The sequence below is a fragment of the Misgurnus anguillicaudatus genome, chromosome 10 (assembly GCF_027580225.2).
Source record: "Misgurnus anguillicaudatus chromosome 10, ASM2758022v2, whole genome shotgun sequence".
Classification (NCBI taxonomy): Eukaryota; Metazoa; Chordata; class Actinopteri; order Cypriniformes; family Cobitidae; genus Misgurnus; species Misgurnus anguillicaudatus.
In genome coordinates, this window is record NC_073346.2 from 231450 (window position 1) to 256064 (window position 24615).

At 41.2% G+C, this 24615-nt stretch overlaps 1 protein-coding gene across 1 annotated transcript in view; it reads right to left on the reverse strand.

Moving 5' to 3' along the window:
* Positions 1 to 10347: 10347 nt before the first annotated feature.
* bbs9 (Bardet-Biedl syndrome 9) overlaps positions 10348 to 24615 on the reverse strand; it is a 460826-nt gene continuing 446558 nt past the window's right edge. Inside the window, exon 22 of the mRNA XM_073871763.1 lies at positions 10348 to 10684. Coding sequence (XP_073727864.1) covers positions 10395 to 10684 — 290 coding nt within the window. The 3' untranslated portion in view covers positions 10348 to 10394. The remainder of the gene's footprint in view (positions 10685 to 24615) is intronic.

Sequence of the window (24615 nt, forward strand, 5' to 3'; positions counted from 1 at the left end):
ACAATCAGTTACAGTCATAGCGCCACCTGCTGCACACAGGAGGTGTTTGCACATCAAAGTTCATTTGAATATCCACCTTTTTTTACCCACTTAAATTAAAATCCCCCTGGTTCACTGCTTTACTAATGCCATAGGGTTGCGGTGCATATGCGTGCGAAAGCCCTTCCATCGCTGCTTGCAGCTTTAATTATTATTATTTTTTACTCCGACTTCAGCGGGACTTTAGAGGGCCTAAACATACTCGAAAACTCATGAAATTTTGCACAGATGTCAAGAGTGATGAAAATGTACATGTGATGTAGGCTTTGGAATTAGGCGTGGGAAAATGGCTCTATAGCGCCACCTACAAATTTTCAACGAAGCAGCCCTCGGACTGTGTTTAACGTACAATTACGAAATTCGGTACGCTTCTGTAGCATGACAAGACCTACAAAAAAAGTATCTTGGAGCGAAGCCGTAAACCAAACAGGAAGTCAGCTATTCTGAGTTATTTTTGTGATTTGGGTGCAGTATTTGTCATTTCCAGGCGCCATACTTTAACTAACTCCTCCTACAGTTTTCGTCGGATCATCTTCATATTTGGTGAGTGTTTGTGTCGGTTCTGGCCCGACAAAGTTTGATGTTTTCCCATGAAACAGGAAGTTGCTTGAACTCATGCATACAGTGTCCGATCTGTCCCAAATTTCACATGATTGCTAAGAGTCTTGACCTGAACACATCTACATACCAATTTTTATTTATAGTTATAGTGCCACCAGCTGGCAACCTGAAGGGACATGTTTTAGTGCCACTTTCAAATATTCAATGAAGCAGCCCTTGGACTGTGTTTAATGTACATGTACGAATTTTGGTATGATCATGTATTATTACAAGCCCTACAAAAAAGTCTCTTGGAGCAACGCCCTAAACCAAACAGGAAGTCAGCTATTTTCAATTATTTCTCAGATTTTGGCTTAGTTTTTGTAATTTCCAGCAGTCATACTTTAACTACCTACAGTTTTCGTCGGATCATCATCATATTTGCCGAGTCTCATCTTAAGGCCTTTGTGATGCTAAATTGCGAAGGATTTGATTCTATGTTTAAATTTGTGTCTGTTCCGGCCCGCCAAATTTTGATGTTTCGCTATGAAACTGGTTGCTGGAACTCAGGCATACAGTGTCCGATCTGTCCCAAACTACACATGATTGATAAGAGTCCTGACCTGAACACATCTACATGTCAATAGTCACTTATGGTTATAGCGCCACCAGCTGGCAACAGGAAGTGACATGTTTACAATGATTATGCAATGTATGATCTGTCCCAAACTTCACATGATTGATAAGAGTCCTGGATTGAACACATGTACATGTCAATAGTCACTTATAGTCATAGCGCCACCAGCTGGCAACAGGAAGTGACATGTTTACAGTGATTATGCAATGTCCAATCTGTCCCAAACTTCACATGATTGATAAGAGTCCTGGATTGAACACATGTACATGTCAATAGTCACTTATGGTCATAGCGCCACCAGCTGGCAACAGGAAGCGACATGTTTACAGTGATTATGCAATGGCCGATCTTTCCCTAACTTCACAAGATTAATAAGAGTCCTGGACTGAACACATCTACATGTCAATAGTCACTTATGGTCATAGCGCCACCAGCTGGTAACAAGAAGTGACATGTTTACAATGATTATGCAATGTCGGATTTGTCCCAAACTTCACATGATTGATAAGAGTCCTGAACTGAACACATCTACATGTCAATAGTCACTTATGGTCATAGCGCCACCAACTGGAAACAGGAAGTGACATGTTTACACTGATTATGCAATGTCTGATCAGTCACAAACTCCACATGATTGATAAGAGTCCTGAACTGAACACATCTACACGCCAATAGTCACTTATAGTTATAGCGCCACCAGCTGGCAACAGGAAGTGACATGTTTACAATGTTTATGCAATGCAGTGTTTCCGCTATATACATTCAACCGTGGTGGCCCGCCACGCCTAAAACATCCCCGCCACGCCTAAAACATCCCCGCCACGCCTTCGGTTGTGGATAGAAGGGATACAGCAAACGAAATCTCGCCGGATGAGCACTGTTTTATCCTAATCCTTCACCCAAACCCAACTCTAAACACAAAATTTCACATGATTGTAGGATGTATTTGTATCTCATTTTGCCAGAACCACTGTTTTCATCCTAAAAATCCTACCTCCAAATCTAATCCTAAACTTTTCGGCACTTTCTGTATCCCTTCTAGACAAAACCCACGCAAAAGCTCACAAAATAAATAAAGCTACCGAAATGTCCGCCCTGCCAGACTGGCTGTCTTAAAGAAATAAATTCCTTTCTGGATTCGCGTTGTTCACTCATTTATAAATAAATCTCCTAAAATATCATAATTTCCCCCATGGGTTTAATTTCATGCACAAATAGATTTAAATCAACAGATGATGATTAGGCTAAGTCTCTGTTTTGAGAAATAATAATAAAATAAATAAGCCTACACGAAATATGTTATAATTATCAAATTGACAATTAAAAAAGTATTTGAGTTGCTGTTCTTTTTTTGTGATGCGCTGTTAAACCAAAGCAGCAGAAAACACGTCATGTTTTTAATGATTTTAAATAAGCAAAAGGTTTTCTCTCCTTATTGTGAGTTTACACGAATAAAAATATACAATTTACAGTTTCGAATGTTATTTCACTTTTATCTGTATGGCAATAAATTAAGGGTAATTTAAGTTGCAAGGTCATCACTCGTATGCTGTTCACAGGCGCTATAAGCGCAGCGAGCTGCTGACTGCTTGCACACTACATTAAAACTACAATGAAAAATCCGTATGAAGCTATAAAACTTACGTATTTTTTAAGAAAATACAGTTTAGATCAAATATAGAAAAGCAATATGCTATAAATATAAGGAAAAGTAAATGGCAGCATGAAAATGATAAAAAATACATGTTAGTTTACTGTAGCCTATTTTCTACATCAAAAAAAGTACATTTATAATCATCATGGGCGCTCCCTGCCGCCACAGCTGGAAAAAAATCCTAGAGAAAACACAGCAAAGTCTGATCAGTCACAAACTCCACATGATTGATAAGAGTCCTGGACTGAACACATCTACACGCCAATAGTCACTTATAGTTATAGCGCCACTAGCTGGCAACAGGACGTGACATGTTTACAATGATTATGCAATGTCTGATCTGTCTCAAACTTTACATAATTGACAAGAGTCCTGGACTGAACACATCTACACGCCAATAGTCACTTATAGTTAACGCGCCACCTGCTGGCAACAAGAAGTGACATGTTTTACACTGATTATTCAATGTTAGATCTGCTCTACATTTTACATGATCAATAAGAGTCCCGGGGCCTCATTTATAAACCGTGCGTACGCACAAATTTGATCGTAAAGTGTGCGTAGGCAAAAATCCACGGCAAAGTCCATATTTATAAAAACTGTCTTTGACGTGGAAAAGTGCTTAGCGCCACGTCAGGGTCTGGGCAGACGTACGCACTTTTGCTTGTCTGATTGCTGCAGGTTTTTGGAAAATAAGCCAATCTTGCTGCTCGAAAATTGGGTTTAAACATTGAGAAGTGCTCTTTTATATGTCTGTGACATTAATTAGGCATCGTTTAAAGGTGGAGATCTGAAACTGCTCAGCTGCGCACAAGTTCAAGTTCATTTGCGATTGATAGATTTGAAAGGGGTACGCGCGTTTTCTGCGCGTACGTTCGGTTTATGAATCACACGTACGCATTTTTGTTAAATGATCGTAAGATCAAATGTAGGATGGTTTTTACGCAGCATTTTATAAATGAAGCCCCTGGACTGAACACATCTACGTGCCAATATTTACATGTAGTCTCTCTCACTCTCTCTCTCTCTCTCTCTCATGCTATCTTACAAGATGCTACCTCGCTGTCATTTGTAATTAGCAACAGGAAATGTGGCACATTATACTACACTTTTAAATGGTTCACCTATGTTTACATGCTTAAATGCCTATTTACTACTGTTCCCCTAAATTCGTATGGCACGGCTTGGCGGTGTCATGTGTGCGAGGGCCCTTCCATCACTGCTTGCAGTTTTAATTTATTATATACTCTTTCCAACTCTGTATGCACATAACGTAAAAAAGATTAAGAAATTAGTAGCATGCAGATGTGTAAAGCACAGTAAATGAAAAGGCATGGATTAACTACAATTCAATGATTGGTGAAAAGGCTGGATCCAAAAGCAAATCATAAATGAAGAACTGACAAAAGATTAGGGAAACACTGGGCAATGTAAAGAACATCACATGACCAAAGCGGAAACCTGGGTTAATCATTTCAGCTTAAAGGCATGTGCTCACATAGCTTGTTATTGTTATTCGTAGTATTTTTATTTCTATGTTATGTTCTCTATGTCTCTATGTATTGTAATATCTGAATGTTTGTGAGAAGAAAATGCCTTTGTCAAAAGCAATAAGGTATCAAAAAAGTAAGTAAAAATACAAACTAAAATATAAAATACAAACAAAAAGTACACAGAACAGATCCTAACACATGTTCTAAATTTAATATAAAATTCCCTTACATACCTGTAGGTTTTTGATGACTAAGGGGCCAGTCACACGAAAAGCGCTTTAACGCTTGCAAATGTAAGGCGCGACGCACTGCCTTTTTTTAAAAAGCGGCTTTTCATATTGCTAAGCAACCACCGAGTCAGCTGTCTTGTCAATCAAATATTGAAGCGTGAGCGCTCTTTTGCTGTTAACTGTCACATTAGCAGAAACTTTAAAAAGAGGGCGCTTGCTCTGACCTTGTTTGAGGGTGAGAGGTGCACAAACACGCAGGAGAGAGTGAGCGAGTGGAGTCCGGTTCTTCAAAGCAGTTGTAAACTTCCCTCACCACAACGTAAGGCCCGCCTCTCCCCTCATTCGATTGGACAATGCAAAGACGCAAATGACGTCGGGCGCTTCTCTGCTCTCAGCGCTCCTTCAAAAACGCGTGCGCGGCAGGCGGCAAAAAAACCCCAAGGCGCTCGGCGCGCATAAACAGCGCGCAAACGCGCCCTGCCCATAGAATATCATTCAAAAAAGGCGCCTGCAACTGCCATAAACGCTTTTGGTGTGACTGGCCCCTAAGTTTGGTGAATGTTGACTTAACGTTTTTTTTATATATATATTTTCTTGTGGTATCCACTGGTACGTTGTTCACTCCATAACTTGTGGGGGACGTTTCCTAGATTTTCCTGTAGATTTAAATTGATGTTTTTACTGGCATCAGTTTGTTCAAAGTTAAATGAACAAAAATAAAACTAAAATAACAGCCTCATGCAAAGCATTCTGGGAAGCAAAATCTGAAGGAAATAAACAGAAAAAGGTTTATGAGGATTTCTGGTTTCCAGAATGCTTCTCTGGCCTGATGAGAGTAAAATAGTTCTTTTGGGGTCTAATTGTTACAAACACAACCCCCAGGTACTTCATTCAAGTCATAGTACACTGTAAAAATATTAAACATTGTGGTGCAAATATCATGGTTTTCATACTACCTTGCATACAAGGGAACATGTTTCGGTTTGAATACATCAAAATACTTGAAGAGATTATGTTGCCATTTGCAGAAGAGGAAATCCCCCTGAAATGGGTGTTTCAACAAGACAACACCCCCAAACACAAGCAAGGGTAAAATCTTGATTCCAGATAAAAAGGATTAAGGCTATGCAGTGGCCATAATCTCGGATCTCTACCCCATTGAAAATGTGTGGGGTGCATAACATTTCAGTTTCTGAAACAAAACCTAAAAATTGTCAGGAACTATGGATCCTGGGCTGATATATCTGCTTATAGGTGCCAGAGGTTGGTGAAATCGATTTGACACAAATGTGCAGCAGTTATCAATGGTTATGCAACTAAATATGCAACTAAAAATTGGTGGTGGTTCAGGAGATTCCCCCGTTCATATGTAAAGCGCTTTGAGTACTGAGAAAAGCGCTATATAAATGTAAGGAATTATTATTAAATATTAGTAATCTAATGGATTAAAGTGAAGTAAAATCTTAAGAAATTTCTTTAGTGTATAAGTGTCTACAGAGAAAAAATGAAAAATCTTTATTTTCTAATCCTCATGTTGTTGTAAACCTGTATAAATATAAAAATAAATTCATCATCATTATCACAATACTTTCATAATATCTGTTTTCCTACTATAGAAGTCAATGTTTATGGCAGCTGTATGTTTACCATCATTTATCAAAATATCTTGGGTTAATTCAATTTCGGTTGAAATATCCCTTTAATATTTGTTTTCTTTGCTTCCCTTTAAAAGAACAAGACTGACTTGATACATTTTTAAATTGAATGTGTATTTTTTTCAATACATTTGAAATAAGGAAATAAACTCATTTATAAAAAAATTTCCCTTTGTTAACTTTTTTTAGTACATTGCTTTTTTTAAACAGTACTGGTGTGACTCTTTAATTCAATTCAATTCAATTTTATTTATATAGCGCTTTTCACAATTGGTGATTGTTTCAAAGCAGCTTTACATTAATAGAAGCAGTGGAAAGCACAGAAAATCGACAGATAACACAACATAATACACAATAGCACAAGCAGCTAATTTTGCTGCGACTATGAATCAACATTATAAGCGTGCGTATTACTAATGTAACGTAAAGAAGAGGATGCTAAGTTAAGCCCAAGAAGGCTGCCTCCCCGGGTTGAAAAACCCCCTAGGAGAAAAAAAACAGACTTTTTAGCCAGGGAATTAAAAAAAGTCCTAAGAGGGAAAAACCCTTATATATGAAGAGTTTGGTTCCAAAACGCAATAAATCAATTTTTACAAATTTGGGTAAAAATGTTTTTTTATACCAAGAATGTACAAGATGAAAACCACTATTTTCTGTTACAAACTTTCACATAGCATCTTTAAGGCTGGTACAGACGGTACGACTTTAAAATCGTTGGCCGATTTTCCAACCCTGAGAGACCCCACACACGGCGATAAAACATCGCGGGTCTAACAGTTTTGGTCGTACAGTTAGTGGTGCGCTGCCACATGGCAAAATCAACACATCACACACGAACCGATTTTACTCCCGAGCAGTCCCAGGTCAGACGGGAAATCTCGCAAAATCTCTCGTGATCAAACGTGATTTCAGAGTAAACAATCATGGCGGACGAAGAGGATGCAGTGGCGATAGTCTGCAGTTTGTTTTTAACCGAAAATTGCGTTTGCGCGCAATTTCTGTTTTACCCTTGGTCTAGTCCATAGTTGGATGCATTGAGATGCAGTAAATATGACCCGTGACTTCCCGGTACTTCCTCGCTGCTTCGCCACCTCGCTTTCTGATTGGCTACATGTCACAGTCCACAGGCTGCGTGCTCGTTTGTCCGCAGGAGACACCACACACGAGAAGAAATCGGGCCAAAAAAATCCAACATGTTGGATATCCCCGATTTGAGATCGGAGCGGTCCCGAGGTCCTTCCGAGTAGACAAAAGCAGTCTAAACACACCACACACGGCAAGAATATCTGATCAGTTTATTTTACGATTATCGGAGCATCCTTAAGATTGTCGGAAGGGGTGAATCGGGGCTAAAATCGGCCTAATTATCCTGCCGTGTGAACCAGCCTTTAGGTTATAAAATCCATAACTTGATTTTCAAAGATTTATTATAAAAACTGATTATTTTTCCACAAAATGCAATAAATCCATGGCAAGTTTTTATTCAAAATGCTATAAATTTATTGAATCAATAACCTATATAAATGTGCATTAATCTTTGCCATGTTTTATTCATTTAGTTGTACACACTAATTAAAAATATAAACATTAATGTCATTAATCACTTACTTTTTGATATTAAGAACACTGTCATTGCTGCGGTTATACTTGACGTCGTCGCGATCAGCTGTAAAATGTTTTGGTCCTGCTCGATTTTCGTTGACTTTGAGTAAAATTATGGAAAGTTTTTCATAAGATCCCCTGGGGTCAATGTGTTATCATGACAGAAACTTGATGCTGTCGGCCCGGGCAAACAAGCACCTGTCTCCCGAGTGTTGATGGCTTACGTTTCTTTCCCGTCACAAAATCCATCACAGGTTTATCAATGCTATTAAAGTATTATTTTGTTTTTGTTTTGTTTGTTGATCACGAAGTAAAAAGTAGATGAGGAAAACTAGGATTCCGTGTACGTCTGTTTACATTGCGTGAATGGTGCGCTGTAATCTGTGGAGTGGATTTATGGCATTCTGTAGAAAAGGGGGAGTGGCGTTTATTGCATTTTGGGAAAAAAGTGAGAAAAGATGACAGAATAACATGGCGGATATTGGATTTTGCGCTAAATTAAGAATTTACTTTTTAATACTGACCTGAAATAATACTGATTCTGGCAGTAACTCATTTTTTTCAAAAATGGCGTTTATTGCGTTTTGGAACCAAACTCTTCATATATATATATATATATATATATATATATATATATATATATATATATATACACACATACATAAATAGAAACGGATAAGGAGATTAAGCAGAGGTTAAGCGGGTTTTGCCGGTGTTCCTTGGTCAGGCATCTGCTGGGCATCACGTTGAAGGTCAGCCAGTAGATCAGAGGTCAGAGGTGCCGACTTTGCTTTGCTTTTAGACAAAGCAATGGCATTGATACATTTTAAGATAGAGTATATGTCACTCCAAGCTGTTTTCAGTTAAGATATCTCAAACATGCATTTTAGTCTGGGACAGGGGCGTTGCTAGACATAAAGCTCTACTGGGGCACAGGCCCCCCATTTTTTTTTTTTTTTTGACTTTTTCTTTAAACCCTGCGGTGTGCAAGATACAATTTCCTTTGCTTAACCCACTATTCCAAGTACTGGGAAAGACAAACATGTATTTAAAAACATTTAAGTATCATCTTTATATACTTAAGATTATTAACATGTTTAAAGGCATAAAATGTTTGGAAATAATGACAGCAGAGAAAATATTTTTATGCACATTTGCATTTTACATAACAATGATTAATAACTTGTTTTTTATTTTTAAGAATATTTTCATTTTATAAAAATCTATCTTAGTTACTTAGTTAACTAAATATTAATTTCATATCTAAAAATACAGAACAGTATAACACAGTTTTTGTATGTGAACAATGCAATTTTATAGACTATTGACAGAGGTTTTCCTGAGATTTTTCTCTAATCTTTGAGACCTGACAGGGTAAGATGTTATGTGTCTTACCTCCCTTAAACTCACCATCTCTTATTTTTGCTTTTCTTTCCCTGCTTTGCACAAAACATTTCTGATGTCCATCACATGCAGTCGGGGATCACAATAGTGATCGGGTGAAAATAAGATTTTCATTGTTATTTAGAAACTTACTTCAATCTCGTCACGTTTTCATAAACCAACTCAATCGCGTGGCGTCACTTGTCTTGTACTTCGTATGCGGCTGCTCACGGCAAAACAGACGCGCACAGACTTGAATGGGTGCGTGGACGCGGACATGAATTGGTGCGTGCACGCGTCAGTGCGACTGCTGCATCGCTTTTTCAAATGTGAATTGGGTAACTACTTTGCAAATAGATCCGTTTTGCCGCGATTGTCTTTGTAAAGGAATACACTAGTTAACTGCTAAAATGTAAACTTGAGATTTACACAGGGGCACAAAAGATTTACACTGGGGCATGTGCCCCAGTAAAAGGGGTCTAGCGACGCCCCTGGTCTGGGACTAGACTTAAGCCCTGTCCCGGAAAAAGCCCTGTCCCTGACTGTGAAAAAGGGCTATATAGCAGTCAAGAGTAGAAACCCAAATGCCACCATGACCGCAGTGGCAAAAAACACATTCTGGTTGAATACATTTTATAAACATGTAATTTAATCATTTAAAACAAACAACCCTTTAAGAAAAAGCATTATAAATAACATTCACCTAAAGCATAGCAAATTATGTTTGACCAACAAAATTGATTAATGATGAAAGAGAGCCATTGATTTTTTTGGTTTGTTTATTTATTAATTAAAATCCTCTTTTTGTATTACTAAATATCCTATAGTAAGATTCTGCTGCCAATAGTGAGGTTATTTCTTGATGTCTCAGTGGGGCTTGGCGCCAGTGATCTGTCACATGGGGCTCTGTGGGTTACTTACTGAATAGTAGGAAATGACAGACACAGTCTACTGTGGTAGACAGCTGACTTTAAATATAAACCCTTCACAAACAGGCAGTTCTCCTCAAAAGAAAATGCAAAGCATTAACTTTTTAAATGGTTTTCTTGCCACAGTGCAATCAACTAAAACAAAAGATGAATGCTTAGCTTCTACAAAGACACACTACCTAATAATGATTCAAGAATATTCTTATAGGTTTTATTAATGCAGCAGCTATATTCAGCTGTTTTCTGGCTCTGACTTCTCTTTGAGATTCACTGAAGGCTTCCTGGACACCTTTGTCTTTATCGCAGAATCCTTTTCTTTTGGTGCCTCCTTGTCATACGCGTGCTCCTTTTCCATTGTAGAGTCTTTCTTGTAACCTTTTGACTCTTTTAATGACTCTTTTTTAACCTCTCTTGCAGCCTCTTTTTCTTTGGATGACACCTTTGACTCCTCTTTGTCCCTCTCTTTTGTGGAGTCTCTTCCTGATTCCTTTATCTCCTCTTTGAAAGTTTCTTTAGCCGAATCTGTTTTGGAATAAAATACATTTTTGCATTAATATTCACATGTACATTGCTCTGTTAATGAACACTCCTGATACACAGTTTCTTCTTAAATGATACCATGTTGAACCAATTGTAAAGCAATCCCACAATGCACTACATAGTAGTGATGAGTGAAACAATTAGATATAATACAGTTGCTCCATTGCTAGAGTATTGTGTTAGCAACACAAAAGGTTGTGGGTTCGATCCCAGGGAACACACATAATGATAAAGTATATACTTTAAATTAACTTTAAAGGTTACCTTGGATAAAAGTAGAATCACATGAATACATAAATGCACACGATCACAGTGTCATGTCTCCAATACAGTGTGTGCTGTGCAGTTGTTTGAAGTCATGTCAGTCTCATTAATTCTACAGTTGCTGCACATCTCCCTGTGGATACAAACTCTCAAGATCTGTCTGACTACCCAACAGCTCTGACGTAACTGTGGCTCACAGGCGCCTAGGACACAGGTGGAGGATTGAGACCAGGCCCTAGAGGTTACAACTGCTAAGACTGTTCAGAGAAACTGGGCTTTAGCAAGCATGATATCTCTGCATGTGTGTGTTGAGCTCACCCCCTGCCATGACTGATATTGAGTGACAATAGCACCTGGCATACAACAACAAAAGCTGCCCCTAGATGACCTCATACACATACATGAGGAGACTCCTTTATAAAATGTTGCATATAGAAACACTACTAAATTTTTATCATTTCTGAAATTTGTGTAGAAAATAACGGACAAAACAACATGCATACACCTCTCTATTAATCACAAATTAATTTGCAGCAGCACACAAACATGTTAAGTATTAAAAATGAAAGAATTACAATGTAAAAGTTTGTTATTGTGTACATAAAAATTCTTACATGCCATTATGGATAATAAGGGGGGCGACCGTTAAATGGCTAAATAGAGGCATAGACAGCAGCAGCGATGCGTTTCGTTTCATGGTCGTGGCTTGTGTTTGTTTAATGTTTGTTAGTGTTTCTGTAGCTAAATTGTACATTTACAATGACTTCCATAAACATGTGGGGGCTTCTTTTTCTTTTAACTCCGTGATACTTTTCGGTACAGCCGCAAGTTTCTCATATTATTGTGGAACTCTGAGAAAGGCTGTGTAGATCCGCTTGCGGCTTTATCAGCAGAGATCATCCGATCGGATTCTACTCTGACAAATCGAGGATGGGATTGTAAACCGAATGGATCGAGGGGGAGACGGGGTGGCGTGCGCCAGAGACTGAAAAGACAAGATCATCGTCGAATACCTCTCCCTACGTTTTTTTTTTTTGGCAACCATTCAATCTCTTCGCAACAAAGTGGACGAGTTGCGGGCTAATGTGAAATTTCTGAAGGAGTATAACAGCGCTTGTTTTCTCACTCTCACGGAAACATGGCTCAAGGACCAGGATTCTCAATCTGATCTGGAAATTAGTGGCTTTGGTGAACCGTATCGTCTGGACAGAGACCCAACTGCAACTGGTAAAACACTTGGTGGAGGACTATGTCTCTACATTAATAAAAACTGGTGTAAAACAGTGATCGTTAGGGAGTCATTATGTACTCCTGAAATTGAACTTTTATATGTATCCCTACGACCCTATTATTTACCTAAAGGTTTTATTTACCTAGAGGTTCCCACAGGTATTTGTAATGCTGGTGTACATTCATCCAAAGGGGAATGCTGATACGGCAATTAGAACTATTGCAAAGACTGTACAGGGGCTCCAAGGGTTGTCTCCGGATGCACTAAACTTTGTTATGGGTGATTTTAATCATTGCAATGTTGGGGAATCCCTGAGTGGGTTTTCATCAATATGTAATTTGTTACATGAAATGCTTGGATCTTTGTTATGGATCTGTAAAAGGGGCATATAAATCTTTTCGTAGAGCTCCTTTAAGAACCTCTGATCATAATGTTGTGTACCTGGTACCGTTATATAAATCGGTCCTAAAGAGATAATTAATTAATTCCTGAGTGGTCTGAGGATTCTATAATGTGCCTCCAAAACTGTTTTTCGCTTACAGATTGGGATGTTTTTTTTTAGATGGCTGTGCTGACCTTGATGAACTTACAGAGACTGTGACTGCTAACTTTTTGTGAGGATCTCATTATACCCAAAAAAGAGATCCGTATGTACCCGAACAATAAGCCATGGGTCACAAAATCAGTGAAAAATACCATTATCCAAAGGAATGCTTGTTTTAATCGAGGTGACATGATTCAGTATAAGTTACTACAAAAGCAAGTTAAAAAAGAACTTAAATTAGCAAGGGAACAATATAAGGATAAAGTTGAGGAGAGGCTCAGTTCTGGAAATGCTCGTCCTTCTTGGGAAGGGGTTAAATCTATGATGGGTATGAAGTCAAAAAAGAGTAATATTTCCCTTGTTGGGAAATTTGATGATTTTCAACTTTCTAATGATTTTAATATTTTTTATAACCGGTTTAATATGTATGATTTTAGGCAGGCATGGGCTGAGTTTAAAAATGTTGAGTCATTGCAAAGTTGTTTAGATATTGATAAGGGTACGTTTATAAAACTTTTTAGGGGTATAAAAGAGAGGAAATTAGCTGGACCAGATGGTATTGGGGGTCAAATTCTTAAGAACTGTGCAGATATTTTCACTTTTATTTTTAATATGTCATTGTGTCTGAAGAAAGTTCCTAATCTGTGGAAAGAATCTTTTATAGTACCTGTACCGAAAAATAAGACACCAAAATCTTTAAATGACTACAGGCCAGTAGCTCTTACTTCTTTAATTATGAAAACATTTGAGAAGATTATAAAGAATGCTCTAATGACAATGGTGGAGGGTAATTTAGATCCATTACAATTTGCCTACAGGTCTAGTAGGGGTGTTGATGATGCCACAAACACATTACTTAATATGGTTTTAACACATCTTGATGGGGCGAAGACTTTTGTGCGCTTAGTTTTTATTGATTTTTCTTCAGCTTTTAATTGTATCGAGCCTCATATTTTAGCTGATAGATTAAAAAGGGCCCATGGTATTGATCTGGGGTTGATAGGATGGTTCATGGAATTTTTAACCGATAGACCCCAACATGTGAAGGTAAATGGGGTGTTATGGTATGTTCCCTTTCAGTCGGTCACTACGACGTCACGTCATGACCGACGAATTGGGAACTCGCTTAGAGAGACCAATCTGCTTCGTACTCTACTAAAACGCCAATGAACTTGGCATTGAGATATTTGCATAAGGCTGGCGCCGCCCCGCCAGGTGCACATATAAGCCACAGGTGCAAATATGGAAATTAGCTTTTTCGCTTCGAAAGCCGGCATTATCTGCTACTGAGAAGCTACTCTCTGCTCTTCTGGGAACGGTTGCTGAAGTTGATTGACAAGCAGTACTGACACGGGAACGACGTCCGCGCCTTTGCAGTGCTGAACGCCGTCATGGTGCGGCTGTCAAGCGCTCGCAGGACGCTCTTCGCATCACTACGCTGAGTAGGACGGAGGATGCGTCCTTCACCTACCGGCCTTCTCATCCTCAGCCGGTTGAGGCTCCGGTGGAGACTGCAGAGTCGTGTTCTGCGATTTCTGCCGAATCCATTGGACCTCCTTCTGGTCCCGTCAATTCTGCAGCATCAGAGGGGTGCCCATTTTTTCCCTCCGAGGCGGAGTCGTCCCGGAGATGGCGGCCGTGCCCGCTCGAGCGGCGGAAACGGTAGAGTTGGAGGGGTTAACCCCTCTCCGCCCGAACAGTCCCGCCCACATGATTGGTACTTCGGAGCTGCCCGGGCCTCTACGGTCCTCACCTTCTGTGCCTGCCTTTCCCGACGGCACGAAGAGCTGACGTGATTTGCGGCCGTCTCGGCCGTTCAGCTTTCACCCCTCACCTCCCTCACCAACGGAGCCGCAAAGGGGGGATCCCTTCAGTGGAGTGGGGGGTTGCGATGCAGCTGCGTTCCTGGAGGGCCACCCAACCCTTCCCTCCCGTGTTTGTATAGACAGTCGTCCGGTTACGGGCGCTGCCCATCAGGCATGCGGAGACGCGGCTTCAGCCCTGCACGCCATAACGTTACTGCAGGTTCACCAAGCGCCGGCTCCTCAGTCTGCCTCTCGCCGTCGGCGTCCTGCGGCGGCCACCTCTGTTCCCCTCCTCGGACCCCATCTCGGCAGCGCAGGGGAACCGGTCGTCAGCAGCTCGCCCCGCCCGTTTAGCCGCTTCCCGTGAAAATCGGGAGTTTGTGGTCAGAGACGGGCGACCCGGAGTGGCAGAGGATCACTCTTCAGGAGACGGTGATTCACTCCTTCCCCCGGTAGAGGGTCGGGTGGAAAATCCTTGGTCTGTTCCACCGGCTGTCCAGCCGGTACCCACTTAACCACACATAAGAGTGCATTCCTCTTCCCAACCAGGTTTTCGGAGGATCGAGAGAGCCGTGAGCGGGCACACCAGCTCACCCTACCTCTCCTCTATCGCCAGCGGGTGTTTTTCCGGAGTCTGCGCTCTCCGCGCAGGAGACCAGATGACCGTCACCCTCAGCGGGCTCAGGTCAGTGTCACACACACACATACTGTAGATGTTTATGCTGTTACAGCAGACGCACCGGCAGTCCTACCTGTCTCGCTTTGCTGCCCCACCGCGGGTACTTCGGTAGTGTCGTTAATTCTCCTCGTACGGTCTCTGGATGCTTCGCTTCAGTTCCCAGCCCGTCTCGTTGGGTTTTACGCACTATCCGCCTCGGTTACGAAATACAATTACCGGCACTCCCCCAAATTCTCGGGCATTCGTTTCACTATAGTGAAAGCGTCCGATGCACATGTACTGCGTGCAAAAGTCGATGTCCTGCTGGCGGAGGACATTTCGAGCCGGTCCCTCTTACCGAGAATGATGATAAGGTTTTTCCAGCCTTTATCTCATATTACCCAAAATACGCGGTGGGTTACGACCGATTTATTTACGCACCGGCTCTACAAATGTGATCCTTTAGGATGATACGCCGAGGCTCGTATTTCCATATTCAGATCGGTTTGCAGCCTTAGACCTGTAGACGTGTACTTTATGTGTCCATCTCCCCTCGCCTTAGACCGTTTTTGCGTTCGTGGAGTGGGCATATTAATACTAAGTACACCATTCGAGCTGTCTCTCTCTCCCCGTGTCTCCATGAAAGTGCTAGTCACGGCATTAAAATCTCCGAGAGAGAGAGCGTTGTTCGCATTCTGCTTATATTTATGTCAACTATAATGGCTCGTTCTTGGCAGACGTGCGCGAACACAGAGATTTAATGCTTCAGCATCTCGCTCGTTTAAGTCATCAGGTCAGCTGGGAAAGAGCAACTTTGCCCCGTGCAGAGGATCCTTTTCTCAGTATGGAAATAGACTCGATCGATTTATTGGCGTGTTTGGCAACCAATCAGTTCTGACTTGCCTCGGTTTAATTCGAGGGAAGTACGCGGTCCCTCTGAAACAATTTCAGAAGCTCCTGGACATATGACAGCATGCTGCGGCTGTGACACTGCTCGAGCTGCTTCATATGAGACCGCTTCAGCATTGGTTTTACGATCGAGTCTCGAGGAGAGCTTGGCGCAACGGCATACACTGTGTAACCATTACACCTGCGTGTCATTTCAATTTTACCCAGTGGCAGACCCAGCATTTCTGATAGCAAGATATGCCCCTGAGTCGGGTCTCCTGGCATTCTGTAGCACATACGATGCCCCCAGCACGGGATGAGCAGCCACGTATGACGGGCTTGCAGTCTCAGGGGTGATCATAGCACCCCAACTGCCGCGAGCGGTGCGCTGTATATCTGGGACTTGTACGCTCCGCTATGGAGATGCGAGGGAATGATGGATTAGCCAACACCGACAACATTGCCACTGTTGCGTTATTTACCGTTAAGGCGGTTTTTGCCTCGCTCGTCATCTCCTCCTTTGGAGTCAGAAGCATCTGAGGTCCCTTCGTGCCATTTACATCCCGGGTACGCTCAATACAGCGGCTGACGCGCTTTCCCGTGCTGCGCGCCCCGGCGAATGGCAACTCCACCCTCAGACGGTTCAGCTAATTTGGAAGAAGTTCGGTCGTTCGCAGAGATATCTATTTGCGTCACCGGACGATACCCACTGTCGCCTGTTTTATTCACTAACCGAGGGCAGCCTTGGCGTGGATGCGTTGGCACACAGCTGGCCGCGGGGGACGCGCAAATACGCATTCACTCCAGTGAGCTTAATCGCACAGACACTGTGCAAAGTCAGGCAGGACGAGGAGAGCCTTTTATTAGTCGCCCCGTACTGGACGACCAGGAATTGGTTTTCAGAGTTAATGCTCCTCGCGACAGCCCCTCCCTGGCGAATTCCCCGGAGAAAGGACTTTCTTTCTCAAGGAAGGGGCACATTATGGCACCCGCGCCCCGACCTGTGGGATTTCCATGTATGGTCGTTGAGTGCGCGCAAGGTTTAGGTGATTTATCGCAAGCGGTATCTAACACCATCGACGCGGTACGAGCACCGTCCACAAGACGGGCTTACGCGCTTAAATGAAACCCTTTTCGTCACCTGGTGCTCTTCGCAACGCGAGGACCCCAGAGAATGCTTAACATTGTGCTTTTATATATCTTCAACATAGGTTAGATGGTAGGCTGTCACCCTTCACCATTAAAGTTGATATCGCCGCTATTTCTGCTCATCACTCACTTATTAACGGCAGATCAGTTGGCCAGCATGATTTGGTTATTAGATTTTAAGAGGCGCTCCCAGGCTAAACCCCTCGCGCCCTCCCTCTATTCCTCCGAGACCTGTCCATGGTGCTGAAGCCCTACTACAGGTTCCGCGTTCGAGCCTTTGCAGTTTGCGAGTCTGAAGTTTTTGTCAATGAAAACTCTGACCCTACTAGCATTGGTCTCCGTGAAGAGAGTAAGGAATTTACATGCATTCTCTGTTGACGATTCGTGCCTTCAGTTTGGTCCTGCTGTCTCACTGAGACCCAGACCAAGCTACGTGCCCAAAGTTCCCACCACTCCCTTCAGAGATAAGGTGGTGAGCTTGCAAGCGCTGCCCCGGAGGAGGCAGACCCAACAATGGCTTTATTATGCCCCGTACGAGCGTTACGCATCTACGTGGATCGCACACAAAGCCTTAGGACCTCAGATCAGCTCTCAAAAACGCGTAATAATTTGTTTTGCCTTCCTCCGCTGCCTTGGCAGCCTGAGCATCCGCTGCCAGCCTCTCACTAGCTGTATCCTCGCGAACCTGTGTTTGGCTCGGGCATCCACATTGCGTCCCACCGGGTTCCTTTGTGAGTATTTTTCCGTGGGGTTAATCCTACTAGCCCACGTTTCCCTCAGCAGAGCACTGCTTTGCTTACACAGCCACGGCTGTCATTTATACCTCAACTACGGTTGACTTTCGCCCACCAATAGCCCTTAACAGGGCGGTGGCTTCCGCAACGTTCCTATACCACTCAGATAGGGCGCTTCCCAGTCGCTGGCACTACTGTGGGGTTAAAGGAACATCTAGTGCCTGGCCTTCTGCCTTAAAACCTAATTCTCCTTATCCTTAAGTGGAACCGGAGGGCTTTACGCAGACACTGGAAGAGGTCAGCCCTCAGTGGCGTTTTGGTAGGGATTCCCAATTCGTCGGTCACGACGTGACATCGTAGTGACCGACTGAAAGGGAACGTCTCGGTTACGTATGTAACCCTCGTTCCCTGAAGGAAGGGAACGGAGACGTCACGTCCCGTCGCCACAGGGCTGCTCCCTGCTGTTTATCGGCCGGTCACACCGGAAGCTAATTTCCATATTTGCACCTGTGGCTTATATGCGCACCTGGCGGGGCGGCGCCAGCATTATGCAAATATCTCAATGTGTTTTAGTAGAGTACGAAGCAGATTGGTCTCTCTAAGCGAGTTCCCAATTCGTCGGTCACGACGTGACGTCTCCGTTCCCTTCCTTCAGGGAACGAGGATTACATACGTAACCGAGACGTTCTCCTTTCTTCTACTGGGTCACCACAGGGATGTGTACTTTCACCTTTGTTATTTATGTTGTACACTAACGAGTGCCAAACACATTTAGAAAGACGTAATTTCATTAAGTTTGCTGATGATTGTGTGATTGTGTCTTTGCTAAATAATGATGATTTAGATCACAGTATTGTTCTTTAGGATTTTATTGAGTGGTGTAAATTGTCCTTTTTGGACATAAATGTATCTAAGACCAAAGAGATGGTTGTGGATTTTAGGAAGAACCCTACAGTCATCTCTTCTGTGGGTATTCAAGATAAGCCGATTGAAATTGTACAAAAATATAAATATCTTGGCACTGTTATTGATGACAAGTTGACTTTCGAGGCACATGTGGATACAGTAGTGAAGAAAGCCCACCAGCGTATGCATTATTTTAAGAAAACTTAGATGTTTTAATGTGGATGGTCATTTTATGAAAATGTTTTATTCTTGTTTTGTTGAGTCAGTTATTACTTTATCATTTATGTGCTGGTATGGGTCTCTTAATTTAAAAAGTAAAAACAGACTACTGGGCACTGTTAAATTTTGTGGTAGGATTGTTGGATCTTCTTTAAATGACTTAAATGATTTCTACAAAGTTAGAATTTTGAAGAAAGCCAAACTAATTGCCAGTGATCCTAGTCACCCTCTGCAGAAAAAGTTTAATTTATTACCTTCCACCCGTATGTTTTATCAGCCCTTATGCCGTACAAATAGATTTAAACAGTCTTTTATACCACTGCCATTAGGTTTTTTAATGCTTCTATGTACTGGTAGGGGTTGTTGGTTGTATTATTTTTATTATGTGGAATTTATCAGTGTTATTCTATGGTGTATATGTCTTTGTCTAATGTGTTTTTGTCTGTTGGTTAATGTTACTGCTGGCTGTGAACCAATTTGCCCCTAGGGGACAATAAAGTATTACCTTACCTTACCTTACCTTACCTTAGACCCCAATAATCAATTACAAACACACATTTGGTGTTGACTTGTCTTTGACTTCTATTGCTTTTATACTGAGCTAATATAGAGTTGGGCAGGGATGACACATTTTTGTACGCCAAATCTGGGTGATTGTTTCTTTCACCAAAAAGCCCATACATTTTTCCCATAGACTTTTGGATTATCGCAAAAAAGTTTGACACTTACACGTTTTGTCCAACAGGCCAATCTTCACAGATGAACACGTGAATGTTAAAGTATAAATGCTTTTTCTACAAATGAAAAACTAACCTTTGTCACACGTTTTGTTCAACAAGATAATCTTCACAGATGAACACGTGAATGTTAAAGTATAAATGCTTTTTCTACAAATGAAAAACTAACCTTTGTCTACAAGCGAACTACACTATGGTCTATCAACATCATCACCACCAAGCTTCCGACAGCTCTTTCTAACTTTATTAAACACATTTTAAAAAATGTTCCCTGCTAAGGAAATACTCTAAGGATGAATGTTTGTTGTGCCCATGTTGCAGCTTTGTTTTGCTTTGCTTTGTTTTTGAGATCTTCACGAGTGATTACATTTAAAGTCCCCAACAAATCTGTAGTCCCATGTAGCAACTTGTTAGCAACTACCCTTCAAAAAACACGTTAAAGCTTTAAAAAGTCACGTGTGAGGGTATTACTGCCCTCACTTACTGTGTTTTATGTCTTAAAATAAATTGTAGAAATATAAGGCTTGTGTAAAAGGGATAATTCGCCAAAAATCACCCCATGGTTTATTCACCCTTAATCCATCCTTAATGGGATGGGAAACTGCCCCATAACTTTTACAATTTTGAGAAAATTAAAACATTATTAACTATCTTTTTAAGGTTTCTCTTTAGAGACAAATGGCTAGATTTCACAAAGAAGTTGATATTGGGCTTAACTTGAGGGAGGTTGAAGGGCATGTGGTCCCGACCCTACCACATAGTTGAAACCTTACCCACACATACTTCTACTTAAATGTTTAAACCCCATTAACAACTGTGACCCTGACTATGTAACTTACATGATAATCTGATGATGTAAAATTGTCCACTGTAAAGACAAACTTTAATCAAAGGAGAGAAAAAGGCAGCGAGTAAAGGAGAGAAACAGCTTTTGGCCTAGGAGGGTGTGGTATGGGTGGGATTCCCGTGGTCAGAAGAAGTATTTTCTTCACTTGTCTACGCCCTAGTATGAAACATTCTTCTTACACAGACACACACACTGCTAGTATGTCTGTTGTCTGGGACTGCTGGAATTCTACCCACATACAGCTGAGCCACATCTAAGCGACGCAATTAGAGTGGTGGTCGGCCTCCGTCTCTCCCAAACACACAAACCATTCTCCAACAGCTGAGTTCTTGCTCAAATAAATAGAATACAAAAATATGTGAAAATGTGGAAACTATGTTTTTATAAAAATAATGCACATGTACAAAAGCAAGTGACACTAGTACAGACTGAGACTGAAGTTCAGTAGGGGTTGCACCATCCGTTCGTAAGTTCTTTGTTTAAATTTAAACAAAGTCCACAATAGAGCCTTAATAACTACTAACACAAACCAATGCAAACAAAGGTAATTTATTCACATACTGTTTCCTCTCTTAAAATGTAAGCGAGTATAAATATCAGCATTACTATATATGTATAAAAGATTGAAGTCTGTTGACTAAAACAAGATCGTATAGATTTAGTTCATTCAGTCTGCTATTCTATTTCAACCGTTACTCCGGAGGCTTACGTAAATACTTAATTTGTACGTAGAGTTACGCTTCATCAAAGTTTAATGGTGCAACCCGAAAATATTTTTGGAATATTTTGGAAGCAGAGGCTGCCTGGGAGCAGATGATGGACAGGACTGCGACAGTGAAAAAGGTCAGGTCACGTCGAGGTGAAACATGTTTAACAACCTCCATCTGCTTTCTTACTGCGTAGAACAAGAGCAGAATCCTGCGCAGTATAACAAACAGCCTTATTCGTCAGATGGGTATGAAAAGAAAGCAAACCTTCTCGGCATCTCCCATCTGCGCAAGTAAAGCCAGAGATATCTCTCTTGGACCAAAAAAAGTGAACATCGTTCAACTCGCTGTCACGTTCATCACTGAAGGGCGAGGTCAATGACAGCACAAAGTTCCTGCCACATAATTGAGTCTGGCCTACCCTCGTGCAGATGTTTTAACCCCCTGGGGTCCAAAATGGCAACGCTGCGTTTTGAAGTGTTTTCTCCTTATTATAGCAGAATCAACTTAAAATACTTTTATTATTTAAAACTGTGAAGGGTCTTCTTTAATTTGTGTACATTCACAATAACAACAGATCTTTGTGTAAAATCTGTTTTTTCAGATTTTTATTTATCGTTAACTTACTTCAGGAACTATTTTGACTATCCTCCACCAGTGCGTCTTCCATTGTTCTTCTTAGGTAAGTAATTTATCCTTATTTATATTTGCCATCATGTAATATGCTTATGGCTTGTGCAGTTCAGCCTACATAAGCGACCTCAGCAGACTGCACGCTTCGGATTGAGAAACTTTTGCATTGTTTACAAATGAGGATGTGTTAACTCGCGTATGTAATGCCGGATAACTCTCTACATGCCTTGCAGTTAAGACATAGTAAATCACAGTAAGGCTGCACTGCAGGATCTTTTAAGTGTGTGCTGTAATATGATTCCATATATTATTTACATGCAACGCAATTGTTTAGGTGCGAGTAGACGCGAGTACTCGCGCACGTGCACGCGATCCCATATGTGGCGTGTTTTTAAACTTTTACCACAATAAAACGGTATGGTTAATTTTCGTAAGGGGTAAGTTATCTCACATATATCTTAAAGATGTTTGTTTAACTTTTTGATTCAGTTCAATGTTCTGTTGGTTGTATTTTATCTCAACGTTTATGTAGTGTTAAAAAAACTGAAACATGAAGTGCTATCTGGGCTAGTGTTGCTTACATTTTGCAAAATGGTCTATATAACTAATCGATTACTGCAGATGTTAATTTGAGATGTTCTGAATGTAGTTTATGTACATTGTACATGATAGTTTACCTGTATTTAGTGTTTCATCTGTGATATTTATCCATCAGTTATGTATGTAAGCTTATGTGGTATTTCTGTGGACAATTTATGCTAACAGCTGTTTATAACTCTCTTACAGGTCTGCATCCCTCTCATCAGTACAAAACTATGAAGTGGAAAAACATATTTACACTTTTTGGACTTAAAACATAATAATGGCAAACGTCTCATAACACTGCGTACAGCACAAATTGGGCTACAATATTATATGAGCTACATGTATGCACATGTTTGTATTTTTGAGAGAAAAATGTTAATGCATGGTTTTTAAAAAAGCAACATTTTTAAGTCACTGATATAAGTCCACAAAACCCATACTAAACATGTTTTCACAAGACTTTTCAAAACAGAATCTAGTAGTCTAGAGTTTTTTCTTTAAAATGATTTTAAATCATTCTGCCTACTCGTTCACATAAAAAATATATTGATTTAGAAATTGTAAGACACTTTTTGTTTAGAGGGGCCGTATGAGAGAAGGATTAATTGACAGCTGAGGAAACACAAGACTCGCATAATGAGCTGCATAATGAGCCTTTAGGCAGGAATGCGAGTGGGAACTACAGTAAACAATATGAGGACAAAATAAATGTATACATGTTTGTTTGTTGGTTTGAGGTTTATTAAGAAGTTAACAATATAATCAAAATGGAAATGAAGGTAAGTAGGACATTTTCAGTTTATTTGGAAACAAACCCTATTCAAAAACTTAACTTGTATAAACTAAGAAACTGATAAACAACAGAGCGGTAAACCTCATGTGGCTCGTGTTACCATATAACTTTAAAGCAACTGAAAAAAGACCAAATGTAAGAGCATGTCAGAACCTCTGCCAGTGTCCCAAAATGGTCGGACCCCAGAGGGTTAAATGCCTTGGCCTAATGCAGGATGATCATGGTGTGCAGGGTGGAGGCAGCTTACCCGCAGCCATGCAAGCATTCGACACAGGTGCCGAATAACTTAAAGGTTTTGGAGGGGAGACTTAGTCGGTGCTGTCAGATGGCAGCCGTAAGCAGGCACGTATGCACCGCTACAGCATGCTCATCTGGGTATCACGACATATCCCTTAGCTGCCACGCCATCGAGGGAGGTGAGGGGGACCGAACTCACAACCCCGAATTCACAACCCCGAATTCACAACACCGGTACCTTCCAAGATTAGTAAATTCCCCATGCAGTTTAGAAGGGAATGGTAGTGGGACCGAACTCACAACCCCGGTACCTTTCGAGATTAGTAAATTCCCCGTGCAGTTCAGAAGGAAATGGTAGTGGGACAGGTCGTGGCTAAATGCAAGTGATTTCCTTGTGCTTGATCGTGTGATATTGACGGCGCACTGTTATTATACATGGTAGTTGTAGTCCATTGTGCAATAAAACTTGCATCCCTGCTGCACTTAGTCATTTCATACAGCTCAATTTCCCACAATTCCTTAGTAACGCGCCCATAACTTCTACACTGCTGCTAGTTGAGCGTGTTGACCGAAAAAATTAAGCTGTATTTTTTAAGTCATCCAGGAAAACCCTAAATGAGCCTGCGAGAAAGAAACGCCAGAAGAAACTTTACCAAATGAAAGTAAAGAGCGTCGCACAGCAGGCAAGAAGCATCATGCTGCGTCGCGTTTAGGACAACTTGCAGGTATCGCACACCGGTGATGAACTTCATTACTTGTGTTTTTTTACAGACATGATAACTAGGGGTGGGAATCGCTTGGACCCTCATGAATCGATTCAGAATCGATTCTTAGGGTCCCGATTCGATTCAGAATCGATTCTTGACGTACTAATTTGCATATCTGTGACTTCATTACGTCACATTTGCTCTCAAACCCAGGTTAATGTTTGCGCTTTTGCTACTAGTCTCTGAACTGTCATATACTGTACTTTAAT